This window comes from Brachyhypopomus gauderio, chromosome 1, assembly GCF_052324685.1.
Source record: "Brachyhypopomus gauderio isolate BG-103 chromosome 1, BGAUD_0.2, whole genome shotgun sequence".
Lineage (NCBI taxonomy): Eukaryota > Metazoa > Chordata > Actinopteri > Gymnotiformes > Hypopomidae > Brachyhypopomus > Brachyhypopomus gauderio.
Genome location: NC_135211.1, coordinates 4191060 through 4208617, shown reverse-complemented (window position 1 = coordinate 4208617; position 17558 = coordinate 4191060). Strand labels below are relative to the sequence as shown.

The 17558-nt window shown below is 46.8% G+C and overlaps 1 protein-coding gene across 1 annotated transcript in view; it reads right to left on the bottom strand.

Moving 5' to 3' along the window:
• The window catches only part of cntnap5b (contactin associated protein family member 5b), a 67686-nt gene that overhangs the window by 5479 nt on the left and 44649 nt on the right, over positions 1-17558 (bottom strand). Inside the window, exons 11-20 of the mRNA XM_077013181.1 lie at positions 12806-12912; positions 11561-11680; positions 8839-9039; positions 6625-6781; positions 6076-6203; positions 5392-5562; positions 4834-5052; positions 3611-3850; positions 1718-1942; positions 1005-1138 (exon numbers count right to left, since the gene is read on the bottom strand). Coding sequence (XP_076869296.1) covers positions 1005-1138; positions 1718-1942; positions 3611-3850; positions 4834-5052; positions 5392-5562; positions 6076-6203; positions 6625-6781; positions 8839-9039; positions 11561-11680; positions 12806-12912 — 1702 coding nt within the window. The remainder of the gene's footprint in view (positions 1-1004; positions 1139-1717; positions 1943-3610; positions 3851-4833; positions 5053-5391; positions 5563-6075; positions 6204-6624; positions 6782-8838; positions 9040-11560; positions 11681-12805; positions 12913-17558) is intronic.

The following is a 17558-nucleotide window of genomic DNA, read 5'->3' as shown; positions in this document are numbered from 1 at the left end:
AAGAAAGGAAGAATTTATTGTTTAAGCAATATTGTAGCTGAGCAAAAGTGGAGCAGAGTTTTGTATCTGGATTAAGTTCATCGGAGGACAAAGGCAGAAAAAAAAACAGTGTACAGTGTTCTGGCCTGCTGGTTCAGAGTGTGATGTTGGTCCAGCCCCTAACAAGCTTAGATGATAATGCACCCTAATGCACCCAGCGTGTTCAACTGGGAGAAAGCAATCAATGGGCTCAGAACCCCCGCGTCGTTCGGGAATGCCGGCGGAAATGTTCTTTGAGCTACAGCTGGGGCCCACACCTGCTCCGCTAGTCAGCGGTATTCTGCGGGAGCGCGGCGGGAATCCCTGGGAGGGCAGCGCTAATCCTACGCGCGACTCCTAGCAGGGCCGTCCGCAGGCAGCGGGTTTAAATCTCCCTAACAAAGCGCGGCAGGCTCCGGGGGCCTCGCTTGTCGAACGCAGCGAACTCGTCCGGGGAGAGCGTCTGGGAGGGAGGTTTGGATCACATTTGTCACACTTCATGTCTTTTTAAGGACGTGAATATATCACGCAGAATAATGGCTGAGATTTCTTTTCGATATTTTTTTTCTATATTGGTTAGGTTCTGCCCAGAGCACGGCTGCTCAGTGATGTGTTCTGGACTAGGGCGCGAGGGCTCACGTGAGAGTGGCGCGAGGGCTCACGTGAGAGTGCTGGTGTTGGCACGTGTGTTTATCCATGTACTAATGCATGCAGGCTCTTGTGTTTGTGCACTGTTTGTGTACCCACACCAGATGGATGGATGGGAATACGGATACATAAATGGATGAATGGAAGTGTTGATGGATGGATGGATGGATATAATGTATGGGTGAATAATTGGGTGAATGGACGGCTGTATGAATGGATGGATGGATATAATGGATGGGTGAGTACTTGGGTGAATGGACAGATGTATGAATGGATATAATGGATGGGTGAGTAATTGGGTGAATGGATGGATGGATGAATGGATGGATGAGTCTTACCTGAACGTACACGTCCCTTCCCTCTCTGTGCAGCTGTATCCGGTGGAGCTGGCCATTAGCCAGGCTGTGCTGGGTGGGTGTGAACACGTCCGGCTGGCTCTCCCTGTTCAGTTTATACCAGATTTGCAAGCTCCCTGTGAGACACAATCGAGACATGGTCGAGACATGGTCGAGGTCCCTGCGGCTCGGGCAGAAATGTGACAGGCTCTTCTCTGCAGCTCCTGATGAAAATAATTGCTCCCTCGGTGGAGTGTGTGGGATCACTGCTCACAAACATCTCACTTCCTCTCCACTTTAATCACCATGCACTAAGCTGCCCTCTGCAAATCAACACATCAGCTTCCGGGATGCACGCCTGCCATTCCATACAGCCCATGCCTTAAGCAGAAAGACCTTGTGCTTTGCGACTTAAAACTTTATTTTCCACTTTATTTTTTCCAGTCTGGGAGTCACGCAGGGTGCTAGATCACTTGCTGTTACCTCAAGCAAGGATTAGTCAGAGAAACAGCTAAAAAGCATTCAGCTCTGAAAGAATCAAAATAGACATGCACGGTATGCATCGTTTGAAGTGTAAATAACGTTAAAGTCGGTAAAAAAATGAAAGTGAACATGTGGCAGTATGCTATATGTCCAACACAAAGCTGAGAAGATTTAAAGAGATCTACTATGACCCGAGAAACGCCCCAAACGGAGCGGTGAGCAGTGCGGTGTACCGTTGTGAGCCAGGATGATGGTCATGTACTGCTGGTGATAGGTGGTGACCGTCATCAGCATGGCAGGGGTCTTGGTGGTGAGGAAGCGGAAGGCCACGTTCTCCCGCGACTTGCTGCTCTGCGCGTAGATGGCCGACGACTGCCCGCTCTTGTTTCGCATCACCGAGAACGGCTCCTGGAACGTGTACGTCACCGAGGTGCCGCTCTCGAAAGACACGGAGACTTCTAGGGGGGGAGAGACGAGAGGAGGTGGTGTGGAGGTGGGTCAGCTTCCTCTCACCAGCATCCTACTGTGCCGCCGAACAACAAAAGCACTCAGAGCTTGCCGGGGTCAAAGCGGAATGCCTTAAATAAACGGCCGGGGGCGGGACTATAAATGTATGCAAAATTATGCGAAGAGTTTTGCATATTGCCTCGCTGGTTCACTCGCTGCATTATGAGAGGCCTCCGGGGCACAGCAAGGCGGAGCTGAAGCCAGAGGCGCTGTCTGATTAAGGAGGGCCGACCAGAATCGCAGCTCGCTGGTGCCCAAAAGGGGGTTTCCATAGAGACAGCTGAGGTCATGGCCTTTTGAAGGAAAATCTTGAAAAAGCAGCAGTGACTTATTCTAAGCGACACCTCATTTGAGAGGAAAGGAGGAATATATATAGAGAGAGTGAGAGAGAGAAATAGAAGACTAGTAATTATCGAATATTTTTCTCTACCCTGCTTTGATCCGGCTTTTGATACGAGACCGGAAACCTCGCCGTACTCCACAAGGCTTTGAAATCCAGGTCACCTGTTTGGAATCTTCTGACGGTCGCTTTGAATTATTATGAACTAACACGTGTTTAAATTCCTCATTACATGAAAGATGGAAAGCATTACATATATTCTCTTTCAGGTGCTCTATTCAGAATATGTATCCTCACTATTTATGTAATTTAACAAGCTCCAACACGGAAAGTCGGAATATTCCGATAACTTTTCAGATGCTTTGCAAAAACGTGTGAGCGATCTGTCGCATATGGCAAACAGCCCAAGACGGGAGTCTGAGCTGAAAACAGGGAATTTAAAGCGGAATTGCAGGATGAAAGACGAAAGTGGCTGATGGGAAAGTGAGCACACGTGGCGTGGGGTAAATAAACAAAGAAAGATCGCTGTGGGCTAGATCCAGCGTCAGGGTTTGTTTCTGATGCCTGCAACTTGCCGTGGAGTTGAGTTAGATCCGTTTCAAGAGGACAACGAACCCAAGACCCTATCTGGCGTATGACGGTTTACCTGGGATACAAGAATTGTGAAGGGAGATTATGAGCAATAAAAACAGGGTTATTAGTCCTTAGATGGATGGATGGAGTCTAAGCCAGTTAGACTGGAACCATCCACCCACCCATCAAAATTATTTATATAGCATTTTTTACAACAGTTGTTGTCACAAAGCAGCTTTACAATTGTCCGAGTCCAAGCCCCCAGTGAGCAAGCCAAGGGCGACAGTGGCAAGGAAAAACTCCCTAAGGGCATGAGGAAGAAACCTTGAGAGGAACCAAGACTCAGGGGTGGAACCCATCCTCCTCTGGCCCACGCCAGTCACCATATCAACAATAATTAGAGAAATACATAAACAAAGAAGTGATGGGAATTATAAATAATTCTCATTTTTGTGTGTATTTATATACATGTATTTTCTATGTAATTCTTAAGAGTTCTAGACTTCTTCATCCATCCATCCATCCATCGGATATAGTACACTTATGTGTTAATGCTCTTTAGTAATTGCTCCATGGTTTGGGACCAGTTTAGAAGTTTGAATGTAATTGATGGTACCAGTTGACGGCAATTGGTGGTAAAGTAGATAATAAAGACCTTCCCTGTTGATCTGAACATGAACGTGGAGATATGTGGTGAGTATCGTACCTTTCTGGCAGTGCGGCCCTCCGTAGGCCGAGTGCGTGCAGTCACACACATATCCGCTGCTCTGTTCGATACAACGGCCACGGTTGTGGCACAGCTGGGTCTGGCTGCCACAGTGACCTGGACACCCGGCGCTGACCCCAGGGGTCATTTTAGCCCGCTCCTCGAGGTCAAGGGTCATGCCATTTATGGTTAATGCCCTGACGCAGCCCAGAAAGCCCCTTTGCCTAGAAGCAGTTCCTCCTGTAGGGGCAAATAGCAAATTATTTACCTGTAAAAAGTCATAATCTAATATGCTATTATGCTAACTCTACTATGAAAAGGCTTTAGGAAGCTAAAATGAATAACAGATCCTTATGTAATCCTTATCCTTATGAAAATCAGTCAGATTTAAATGTGTGGCAACCATGTTTTTAAACCTTTAAACATTTAAATCCACGACTGCCCAAAAGTAAAGTACGAATGTTTAAAGTACATTTTGGTCTCTGCTCTCAAACAGCTAACATTTCCACTTCAGTAATTCATACAGTGAGTCTTCCCACAAACGTTAACAACTTCATTCACCACGGCATATTTGTACTAAACCTTTTAAGGTCTTCTAGAAGTGAAGCTGCAGTCAGGAGTTTCAGAACCACCACCCAATGGCAGAAGCACTCCTCATGGACTTTACAAATCTGTCACTGTGGCTTTGAATTAAATTACTACCCAAAATGAACAAACTGTGATAAAAGTGAAAGTGAAATAAGGATGCCATGATGGAAACAATTCAGCTCCATTCAATTTATAGTCTGTTAGGCACAATCCGTAAAAATGAATGATCCATACTTGCCTCAAGCCGTAATATTGCAGCATATAGCAAGACCTGTTCATAAACAGCTAGCTGCCTCTTGCTCAAAATTAGCAGCAAGGATACATCACACAGACACTTCTATGAGAAAGGGGCTTTTATTCTGTAGGGTTACAGCTTATGGCAAGACCTATTAGCAAACTAAAGAGCAGCAAGAAATAATTATTGATATGTGAGATATTTATAGGTTCACTAAGAAGCTATAAGCAGGCCTGGCCTAGTCAAAATTTGTTTGAGATGGGTGTGGTCTATTGTGAACCGCTATCCAATAACCTGCAAGCAGGCATAGCACAATGGCTGCTCATGACAATACTAGGTGTGGTCTATCGCAGTGCATGATAAGGTGTGATCTGTTGTAACACAAGTGGGAGGGGCCTACCGACAAAGAGCTGGCTGTTGAGCTGCAGGCGGGCGGGGCCGTCGGGCGGAGCCTCCAGGAAGCGCAGGGGCAGCCGGTCCACCTGCAGCGACGCCTCCTTCACGTTGCGCTCGGCCCGCACGTGGTGCCACTGCTTATCGTTAAGAGGCACGTGAGACTTCACCGACAGCACCACGGGCCCGCTGCCCACCTCGAACGTAAAAGTCACGGCTGACGGGGCTTCGGGGCAGGAAGTTCGGGAAGGGTTCGGGGTTTAAAAACAGTGTTAGGAACCAGGCTGTGCTTGTTCGACTTTCACCCACTTGCAATTGGAACATCTTACGCAAATCTCGTGTGATACATCGTAAAAGGTTGAAAGTAAGAATTGAAGCTACAAGTGAAACTATTAACAACTTGATCAAATGTGGCATTAAGAGAGCATCCTATTATGTTGGAGTAAACAGCTTTATACTGATGACTTCACAAAGGTCCAGAAGGCATTTGCAGATGATCCCCCCCAACCCATCCAAACTCTGATTTACTGTCTGAAATGTGGTTACGAATTTCGAGGGTACTCACTGCTCAGCTCCACCCGGATGAAGTCCCTGACTCCCAGATTCTCCAGAAAAACTCCAGAGGGCGCTGTGGTCTTGAAGTAAAAGGAGATGTCCACGCTTAGCTCGGCCTGCAGCGTGGGGAAGTGCAGGTAGGACGATTCCTGATAGAAGGATGCGGCGTTCCACAGAAACCCTACAAATTAAGGATTTAGTGAACGCTAGCAAAAGAGCCCCGGGCCACCAGATGGCGATGTACCTCTGACATAGTGAGTCAGGCATTTTTAAAAAGTGCTGTTAGAGGCAGGAGCCATTTTCTTGGCCAGTGAATATAGACATGCTAATGGTAATTTAGACAAAACCCCGAAATCTGAAGGGACCAGTTTTGGCACTTTTTACCCCAAGAGGTCATAAATTCTGCTGGGCCCCTTTTAATGATTTTGATGATGTCTTTACAACAGATATAGTCATTGCACAATTTGCAGCAGGTCACTGTGCCCTTGCCCGTGGGGAGAAGAAGAGAAGTCTGGAGCAAGCGAGTTTCATTTTTACGAATGGTGCATCAAATGTTAATTAACGACTGTGAGACAGACATTAGAAAAAACCCAGGCAACATTTTAGAGCTTCTTAACAATGAAATGACTGTTTAAGATTTTATAAGTTTTAGGAGCAATTAGCCGAATCAGAAGAGACAGAACTGTTCTCTTACTGTCGCCGTAGCATTGTAGAGAGCCCACTCTGTACACAGCTTCCGAACCAGTTCGGTTGGTATCTCCCACAGCAATTTCGGTAACAGGTAGGTGCTCCTTATAGGACAGCAGGCCTGTGTCATTCTCCCTGTAATCAAATCATAGACCTTCATTATGTCTATACAAACATTCTAATCTAAGCACTTCTGCTTGGAAAAAACAGAAATAAAAGATGCTTAGAACAAGAACATGGAGTTCACGCCCTAGTAGAAGAGAGTAAACCCCTGTTCTTCTATCAATGGTAGTAGAAGGGAAGAGTAAACCCCTGTTCTTCTATGAGTACTAGCAGAAGGGGAGAGTAAACCCCTGTTCTTCTATGAGTACTAGCAGAAGGGGAGAGTAAACCCCTGTTCTTCTATGAGTACTAGCAGAAGAGAGTAAACCCGTGTTCTTCTATGAATACTAGTAGAAGGGGAGAGTAAACCCCTGTTCTTCTATGAGTACTAGCAGAAGAGAGTAAACTCCTGTTCTATGAATCTGGACGTCAGAGTGAGTTGTTGCACTCGTACCATGAGGTCCGGTCCGCGTCACAGTTGCAGAAGTAATTCATGTCAATACAGTTCTCGGCCAGACTGCAGGAGCACTGCTGGACGCCAGGCAGGAAGCCCCCCCAGTAGGTCCTCATCTCTCCAGCCCTGTCTCGCCACCACGACAGGGGGGTCCCGTCTGCAACGGTGCACAAGACACTCAGACTCCCAAACCCCCAAACGCCGCTCAGACACACAAATTCGTTGTTCAGACTCCAAAACACAGCAGCCTGCATAACGGCTTGACCCGGCCCACAAGCATACATCTATCCACATATCTACACATCCACCTCTCAGACCCCACACCCATCCCTCCATTCATACATACATCTGTCCATCCATACATCTATCAGTCCACACATCCATCTATATATCTACATATTCATCTATATCTTCACATCTGTCCATCTACACATCCTTCTATTAAAATACACATTCATCAACTATCCTGGATTCTAAAACTATTAATTATTTTTGCTCTTCATCATCTAAACGTTTCAGTCCTATACTCCTTCACAGCAGATTACACAATCACTATGAAAGACTTACTTTTTACAGCCTTACTGGCATACATAAATGTGAGTTCATGTAGATACGTAATAGTGAGAACTGGCCCAATGCAAACTAATGAGATATCAAGTCTCATGCTTGAGTGATAATTTATAATTATATGTAATACTATCAGTAAACTTGCATCTGGCCCCAAGCACACGGGTGAGAAGATTAGTGGAGCTTTTGAAATCCACACAAGCCAGACTTGTGTTTCACCTACATGAAGGAGAAACCCGAGCAAAAGGCAGTTATGGATCTATGTGAACAAATCTCCCTCCCTTTCATTCACTGCACACAAAACCATTGCGAAACTTCTAGATTTATTGTCGATTATTCTGAATGGCTCAATCAAGAGAATTCACTTCATTATCGGCCGTCTGTCAGCCGGCAAATTAAAACCCCATTTCGTTCACATTTCTGCAGCAATTGCTGCCAGATCGCCTCATTATCTCCGCGCTCTGAGTCCACGGCGTAGCAATGGCAGAAACCTCCTCCATCCCACAGAAGCCTCCACCCCATAGAAACCTCCTCCACCCCATATAAGCCTCCTCCATCCCACAGAAATGTCATCTCCGCTGTGCACGTTCAGGAGAAGCATGGTCCAGGGGGCCATTTTGATCCACCGAACACGCAGGCTTAACGTGAACAGATTTATGGGGCTTTGTAAAGTTGGATTTTGTCATTGCTTTGGAGCAGCTTAGTGCAGAAAAGCAGCTGACCGCTTATGTGTAGCACATCCTAGCCACGACCCGGTGACCCTGTGACCCCATGACCTGTTTTTTTTACTTTGCCTGACCTTTTGGTGAACTGTTGTTTGACCACTGTGTATGCTTGTCCTCTCTGCCTGTCTCAAACACACACAGTGTGAAGCTAAAAGATTTATTTATTTTTTATTTATCTAGTTCTTAATTAACTTATTCCTCTTGTCACTTGCTTCCCTACAGTCAAAACAGTGCTAAGACTTTTTAATTTTACATAAATGACTGCAAAATAACTTCTGCTTTCTCCCCAAGCAAAGATTCACTCAGCCTTTGTTCTCACCACTACCACAGGTGCTCACAGATAATGTGGTGTTTGCACCACGTGCTGGACGTAAGCCTACAGCCCTAGTGGTGGTGAACTGGTATACAGTCAGCTCTTTCAGCTCTAAAGCTTAATCCCGCACCGATTACGCCAATTCCCTATGCCTGCTGCTAATTAATGAGCAATTTCAACTGACACCTGGTCAATATAGGCCACCATTTCCTATCGATTGAGATTAATTAGATTGCATTTTCATAACACTTCCAGGGAGTAATGAGCAACGTGAGAGAATTGAACAAGCTCCAGTTTAGTACAATCGTTAGGTGAGACCTCTTAAACAAGCAGGAAAGGTCAGGAGAAACACACGGGATGGTCTATGTTTCCTATAAGAATGGGATAGAATTTATTTATTGATTAGATAACTGTCATTTATCAATTTGTTGGTTTTTCGGTGGTTTAAAACCATTTTTACAAAACATATGCTGTTTACACACACACACACACACACACACACACACACACACACACACACACACACACACACACACACACACACCACACACACCACACCACAAATAGTGAACTAAACGAGCAGGTCGCCCAGATGCCAGCGCAGCTCACCCCAGGAGTTGAAGAGGCGGGACTTCCTACAGCGGTACATCACTTCCTGTTGACACTGCTCGGCGCGGTGGAGCAGCATGGCCAGCTGTGTGGGGCTGGCGCTGTAGTTCAGCTTCATGACGTGAGGCTTCTGCAGGGACGAGCCCGTCACGCCCACCTGCCCTGTGGCGTTGTGTTCCACCACCATCCACACCTTCTCCTCTGGACACGCACACACACACACACACACACACACGCACGCACGCACACACACACATTAAATTAAACTGGGTTTTACCCTACGAACGTTAGACATATACTATATTAGAACTATTAAAATGAACTTCTACTAGCTTGGGCTGCCCAATGGAGGATGGGTTGAGTACTGGTCCTCCCAAGGTTTCTTCCTAATCCCCGCTCTGTGAGATCCTTGACACCCCTGGTTTGCTCATTAGGGCTTTGGACACGTGTTTGTAAAGCTGCTTTGTGATAACATGTTGTAAAATATATATATATATATATATATATATATATATATATATATATATATATATATATATATATATATATATATAAAGAGAAAAAGGGAGCGGGAACGTGAAGGATCATCAAAAATAAACAGAAATGTCACAAAATAAATGACAGAGATGACAGAGTTCACTTCCCAAACGCCATTTATTTAGTTATAAACACTTTAAGGTTTTGACATTTGGTGAGGTAAGGTTTGGATTTAACTTCTACACAGCTCTGTATGTCTGAATTATTTCAAACACCAACTGAAGCTGTAGTTTCATTGTTTTTTCATTTGGTGCGTGGCTGATCTTCACTAGCAAACACTGGTCAGCCCCTTCACAAGACATTTTTGAACTCCACAGATATATTTTGTGTAGGAATGACCAAGCTCCCAGAACTAATCTGAATGAGTAGCTGTAGTTGGTGTCTAAGACGTGCTCATTCAACTCGGTGAGAATGTACTTCCGACCCGAGTGATGACACACCACATCCATGACTCGGGGAGAAACGCTTCAGTTATCTCTCCAGCGGGGTCCTGTATTTCACTAATGCAGCTTCACATATTCCAACAATTGACGCTAATTTAACGAATATGTGGGATGCTGTGATACGCTAGAAACTCTTTGCTCCCGCTCGATCTCCAAAGCACGGGGCGTACGCCGGATCGTGACACATACGCGGAGGTCCATGTGCATTTAAAGCTTCTGCCGGTTTCCAGGGGCGCCGAACCGTGGACTCCACGACAACCCACCCAGACTCTCTAAACCACAGCGACAGGGTCCGTCTGTCCCACAGACATCACGCGGGGGGCGAACGCCAGCATGGGAGAGCTCTGTGTGCACGAGTGTGTGTGTGTGTGTGTGTGTGTGTGTGTGCGCCACACTTTCATTTCCATTCCTAACAGGGCCTTTAATTGAGGTCAAGCAAAGTGAACTTTGTGAAGAAGTGTGTAGAAGTACCGAGTACCGGACCTGAGAGAGAGAGAGAGAGAGAGAGAGAGAGAGAGAGAGAGAGAGAGAGAGAGAGAGAGAGAGGGATGGAGAGAGAGAGAGAGAGAGGGAGAGAGAGACAGAGGGAGAGAGGGAGAGGGAGAGAGAGAGAGAGAGAGAGGGAGAGAGGGAGAGGGAGAGAGAGAGTGAGAGAGAGAGGGAGAGAGGGAGAGAGAGGGAGAGAGAGAGAGAGAGAGAGAGAGAGAGAGAGGGAGAGAGAGAGGGAGAGAGGGAGAGAGGGAGGGAGGGAGGGAGGGAGGAGAGCGGGAGAGAGTGAGAGAGGGAGAGAAAGAGGGGGGGGAGAGAGACAGAGAGAGAGAGGGAGAGAGAGAGTGAGAGAGAGAGAGAGAGAGGGAGAGAGAGAGGGGAGAGAGAGAGAGTGAGAGAGAGAGAGAGAGAGAGAGAGAGAGGGGAGAAATAGAGATAGGTAGAGAGGGAGGGACTTTTCTTATCGTGATTTTTCTTGAGATGGGTAATATTTCACTGAGTTTGCAGTTGCCCCCCTGGGCCAGAATCGCTGGGCAGTGTTCGTCTCTCAGAACAGGGAGGCACTGCGCCGAACCTTGAGGTCAGACCAGAGTTGAGAGTTCCTTCTCAAACCCCTCCTCTGGTGACAGGCCTGCTCGTTCACTACGCCCACGTTCAGACCTTCAATGACCTGCAGGGTTTCTCGCCATCAGTAGGGGCTGCCAATGAACCCGGCCATCTGATTGGAGGAAACAGCATTTGTAGGCGGGCTTCTGGGAGGAGCTTCACCAATTTTGCCGTATTGTTCAGTTCGGCAGTTTTTTTTCCGTGACGTCCTCCAGTGCCAGCGACAACGTACGCGTGCTCATTTGAGAATGTTGTGCTAATGTGTTTTGAGCAGGCAGGATCACACCTCTGGAACGTTGGCTTTGAGATAAATAGCAGTGAAATGTTTGTCTAAGGCTCTGAATGAGCGTGCCACTTTACAACACGTCCCACCAATCCGATATGGCAAGATCTAAACAAGACGGTAGCAGGTTTTGTGTGTCTTGACAACTTTATGGTGGAGCAAACAATAGCCTGATAAAACATGAGAAACTGGATCCACCATAAGAGCATAAACAAGCCGACCAACAAGCCAAACACAACTGCGATGTGAAATGGATGCGTTTCTTTCCGAGTTCACTCACACCTACCAGCAGCGCCGACCCATCTCGACTCCCCCGGGTCCTAAAACCTGTGTGTTTCCATGTGTGCTGCCGCGGGGGTCTCACCAGTCATGTTGCAGTACACGATGGCGGGCGCCAAGGGACCGCTGCCGTCTGGGTCGATGGAGAAGAAGCCGGAGGCACTCCCCGTCAGTCTGTGGGCCTCGCACGACGGTTCAAAGATGGCTGCACGTGGGGGAGATCAAATTAATTAGTAAATCACCAGGAGATGGGTCAAAGGTCAAGTCTCCTTCCATTAGAACTTAGATTAGGACAGCGCGCTCTGGCCCGGTGACCCAGTGGTTACGCTAGTTCATTTGTGAGAAGACAAACATCCCATCAGCACTGCTTGCTGCAGCATTTACCCATCATCACGGCGCCCGAATCAGCTGGATATGGACGGGAGAACAGGCCGAACCCAGCAGCTCCCGCAGGAGCGGGATACGCAAACGCAGATCTAAAAACGCACGCTAAACTCGAGGCAGAACGCAGCATCACATCTCGTTTACGGGAGAGATGCGTTTACAGCGAGGGTTACGGGGCGTCCTGCTACGACCGTGAATCACACGCCTGCAGGCTCCTCCCCTTGGGACGCTCTTCCCCCAGCCCTATCGGCTAACCATCAAGCCCTTCGTTAGCGCAGTCAGATGCGGTACGATGCAGAATACGTGAAGCTGCAGACCTGAGTGCGCGCGTGATTCCTCTCACCCCGAGGAAGAGCCGTACCGTTGTGCAGAGAGAGAGCAGGTGTAGTGTGATCGGTGGCGGGCTTGTGTAACTATGGCAACGGGAGGCAAATCAAACTGCCACCTTTGGTGCGTGTGCCCCCCGTGTTGACTTTCACCCAAACGCAAACAACAACGACCATTCTGAGCTCGTATGACAAACTAGAGAAAATAACGAAGAATTAATGTTACATAAACCATAAAGCTGTACAAAGTCGAAAAACATGCACATACAAAAACTAAAAAAGGGGGAAAAACAGAAGGAAGATCTAAACGTCTAAACATCTAAAGATGCAACAAACATCTAAACATGTTACAAACATGTTAACGTCCCATGTTAACGATGCAGTCCAACACATGGGTTAACTCTGAGTGACCATCATAGAACGCGTGGATTCATAGATTGCCAAGCGGCCCATAACACTTGGTTGCTAGTGCTGGCTGGTGTGGACTGGTCCGGACTGGTGTGGACTGGTCCGGACTGGTGTGGACTGGTACGGACTGGTGTGGACTGGTGCGGACTGGTGTGGACTGGTGTGGACTGGTGCAGTCTGGTCCAGACTGGTCCAGACTGGTGTGGACTCACAGTTGTGGCAGGTGGCGCCAGTGTATCCGGTCCCGGAACACTCGCAGTGAAAGGCACTCCACGTCTGCGAACAGGCCGCCCCGTGCTCGCAGTAGCTGGGCGTGCACCTGCAAGACAAGACGTCCGGTTACGGAGACGACCTGCCGTCCAGCAAACACCGCGACGTAGCTCACGGGAGAAGCCTGAACTGATGGCATAATGTATTGAAACTCACACAATGAGAGTTATATAATTACACAGCAGAGTCAAACAATTACAATGTAGAAGCTTGCATCATACAATTTAAAAGCTACTAAAAAACTACCCTTGCAAAAAAGCACCATGTCTCACATGCTGAAGTGTCAAATAACTAGTTTATATACTGTATGTATGTATATATAGAGTCAAACACCATAATACAGCTTACGCAGCAAAGTGAAGTGTGGCCCATGTGCTTATACAGCAGAGTCAAAGCCCCTGATGTAAGTCCCTTAGCAACGAGTCAAAGCCCATAATACAATTCCCAAATGTGATTACCACAGTGCATCAGTCCTGCTAATTGCATTACAGTTATGGTGTGTTGACCAAACACCTGCTGGTCATTAAACCATAATCACGGTACCAAGAACAGCTAACTATGCAAATGTGTGCAGGATTACAAAAAATTTATTTCAGGCCAAACGTGCAGTCATACTCACATTTATAAGGCAAACAGTATTAGATTATTCGAAATGAAACCACAGGCCAACTTATCCTCCGTCTGTAGAGTTCTACAGATCCGATTTCCCCCCAGTCTCAACCACATATTAAAAAGCTCTAGAGTCAGAGTCAGGTGAACCTTTATTTTGCATTGACCCCATCTCCAATACTGGGGATTCTAAATTTCTTCCCGACCAACCAAAACCGCAGAACACCTGATCCGTGGACTAAAAACTGCAGGACCAGCAGAAATGAACGATCAAGTTGTTACTGCAGTGACAGAAGATTTCACACTTCTCTGCCTGCCCATACATGTGGACGGAGCCGACACGGGACCTTGTCTGCCAGAATTTGACTCGTTTTGAGTTGTTGCTCAAAAAATTCAAAGTTTTCAAAATTCTTTGATTTCAAAATTCAAAGTTTTCAAAAATTAAAAAAATATATGTACATTTTAATTGGGTCTGTTTCAGTTTCAGATATTACTCCTTAGGTGCAGTAAAGGTAAACCAACATTTTGAGAAAGTGCCTCCAAGTTGTGTTTAGTTTGCAGAACTGAAATTCAGATTCACGGTCTTGGAATGATCTAGAACTTTCAGATTCTATTGAAACCCTACTGGTGATCTCAGTCCGAGGTATAAGTCACTCTTAAAACGCATCACCGGTAAGTCACCAGGTGCTCACAGATAGAGGCGTTTAGCTCAGCGTCACAGCTGAGCGGCTGTGTAGCAGGCAGACTTCATCCCATTAAGTGCACATCAATAGCGTTTCTCAGAGCACAGCTGTTTACACATTCGCAACACATGCAGCCTCCAGAGGGCGCTCACAAGTAGATGAGCATCGGCGAAAAGGTTTTTCTGTTTCTGACTGTCGGGATCAGATTTTATGTTGAATTTTATGCCAAATGTAATGGAGATTTTTGAGATGATTTTTAAAAAACATATTTCCAAATGTCAAATCACTAATGATAATCACAGGTGATTGCTTTTGATCATTAAAAAGCATGACCTTAATCAGCACGGCATGTAATTATATGTGCCGATTACATCTCAGAACACACCTGAAATGCTTTCGCCGCTGACAGGATTCCTGCTGCCATCTAGTTTCAATGTGTGTGTGTGTATCGTTTCCCTCCACACAACAAGACAAGAGTAAGGCGTCGTGCACACACCTTAATCAAGCACTACACGCACGCACACGCGGGTGGGTGAAGGCCTTGGGCTTCATTTCATTTCATCTACTGAGAAAAGTCTGAAAAGAAAAAAAAAATCCACAAAAACAGAAGCATGCAGCAACAGAATGTCAATGACTATGAGAACAAAACAGCTGTTCGACTCGATAGTGGCAGAAATATCTGAAAGCAGGAGGTGAAAAGCTGATTCAAGTTTCACATACAGAACATAGGCTAAAGAGGCGGGGAAAAAAAAAGCCTTAATGAATGATAAATCAGGCGAGATTTTAAAAGGCGGTGCATACAAACGAATTCTTTATTATTATGTATTAGACTGCTCGGGTTGTGTAACTATGTGGTATAAAGAACATAGAAAAGCCAAGAGGCTCTTGTGAAAGCATATTTTAAGGCAGAGAAGGAGAGAGAGAGAGGGAGAGAAGGAGAGAGAGAGGAAGAGGCAGGGTGATGGGTTTAGTCACACATTCAACACCACCTCCTCCCTCTCTCCCTCTGTCTCTTTCTCCTTCCTCTTCTGTGATGCCATCTTTTGTGAGGCACATGTGCCACTCCGGGCCACGGAGAGCATGGCGTGAACATGCATTTCGAAACTGCTTCACCCACTTCCGCACAGAAGCCAGTCTGATCAAGGACCCGGCATATACGACGAGAGTCCAGCCGGGCAAGACGAGCACGTGTTCTCCGCTCCAATCCCAGCCCAAACCAAGCCCCCTATGACGACTGAGACCGAGCAGTACTTAGCAAGCTGTCTAACGTCTGCCTTGCAGGGATCTGCCATCTGTAGTATTCTCGCGACAAGCCTATGAACGCGGCCAAGGATGTCACAGATTAGGACAAACCGACGTTTATGTTCCATGTTTCCAACCGCGGCCGTGAGAAACACGGCGGGTTTTAACTCGCACTTTCAATCTGTGTACAGACCTTTAATTGCTTGCAGGTTTTAATTAGCAAAGACGCTCTATGACACTTTACAATGGCGGAGTGAGTGAGCTAAGAGACAAACTGGAGAAAATATCAGAGTAAATCAGTAAAAAAAAAAAAACTCTACCTTGAATATGTTCAATGTTCATGAATTGATTTTCTGAGTTAATTATTACTTACCGACCGAATGCGGACAAGTAAACTTGACAATGTGGTTCATGTCAAGCTGTATAAAGGCCTTTGGAGGATCAACATTCATTTTTCATTCATTGTCATTCGTTCAAACACACATACACACACACACACACACACACACACACACACACATACACGGCTTCTGTGTAACAAGGGTATAAGGCTGCTTTCTGTGGCATCCGATTCCTCTGGCTGTCGACCAAGTTTGCATCGACCAACCGCATAGAGCTACAGCGCAGGCTGGTGGGCAAAAGACCAACGCTAGGCTAGGCTAGGCTAGGCTAGGCCTAGCAAGCTATCCATCAATAATTTACGGATGAGAGGAAGTCCACCCTGTGATCAATGGGCTTTGATGTCAGTAGCTAACGTTTTTTATGAAGACAACAATCCAAGCAGGGTCACTGTAGCTTCCACATCATTCAAACATACATTTCTTAGCTGGAGTTCCAGGTCTTACACTTTAATTCCCTCCCTAAATATTGTTCAAGTGTACACGCCTGTTTGACTCGTAGAAGAAGAAAGGAGCTGAAAGAAAGGTGATTTTCTGTGCAACGCAAACAATTTTTCCATAAAAAAAACTACACATAAATAAAGTCTCAACCAGCAACATGAGACTGAGAAGATCATGGTTGTTCAGACTTGGCCATCACTGAGCAGGAACGTCCATTTGAACTGACTGTTTCACTGAGCGAGGTTCTTCAGAAAAGCAGTTCAGAACACCGGAAACGTACTACTTCAATAAATACATACAGTGTAGACTGGCGTCAGGCTTAAGGGGAATGAGATGATGCCGGTAGTCTTCTGCGACTCTTAACAACACCAAATGTTGCTGGAGGAGTTGAAAGTTCACGGGGCAGCGTTTTTGGAGTGAATATTACCAGACACTTAAAAAAAAAAAACGCATCGACAAGTTCAGGGCTGAGTCAGACCTCCAGGAATCTGCTCCTGAAACAACAGCACCACCCCTGCTCCACCCGTCCTCCACCCACTCCATAACGATGGTGCCAGGAGCCCATTCCAGTAGATTATCCACAGCTGGGCCTGCCCCGGTGCCAAGCAGAAGCATTAGACGGGATTGAAAAACGGACCATTAGCGTGCAAGAGAGGCACGCCGGAAAGACTTTGGTTCTCCCACTGGCTGTCTCTCTCACCCTGGCTGTCTCTCTCACCCTGGCTGTCTCTCTCCCCCTCTCTGTCTCTTTCCCCCTCTCTGTCTCTTTCCCCCTCTCTGTCTCTCTCCCACTGGCTGTCTCTCTCCCCCTCTCTGTCTCTCTCCCCCTGGCTGTCTCTCTCCCCCTCTCTGTCTCTCTCCCCCTGGCTGTCTCTCTCCCCCTCTCTGTCTCTCTCCCCCTGGCTGTCTCTCTCCCCCTCTCTGTCTCTCTCCCCCTCTCTGTCTCTCTCCCCCTGGCTGTCTCTCTCCCCCTCTCTGTCTCTCTCCCCCTGGCTGTCTCTCTCCCCCTCTCTGTCTCTCTCCCCCTGGCTGTCTCTCTCCCCCTCTCTATCTCTCTCCCCCTGGCTGTCTCTATCACCTCCACTCACATCTCTCGCCCCATCATCTACCTCCTGCTCTCTTCCTGCTGTTCTAAATCTCTGCCATTCTGAATCTCTCCCCATCGCCGCTTGATTTTGGCACAGTAAGCAACATCCGCTGGCGACACCAGGCATGTGATGAGGTCAAAGTTTCATCCGTCGTCTAGCTTTTTAAGTCGTCTTATTTTCGTTCGTAAATGCCCGTCGGCTTCCGCAGCATCGCATCAGACGAGGACGTGCGCT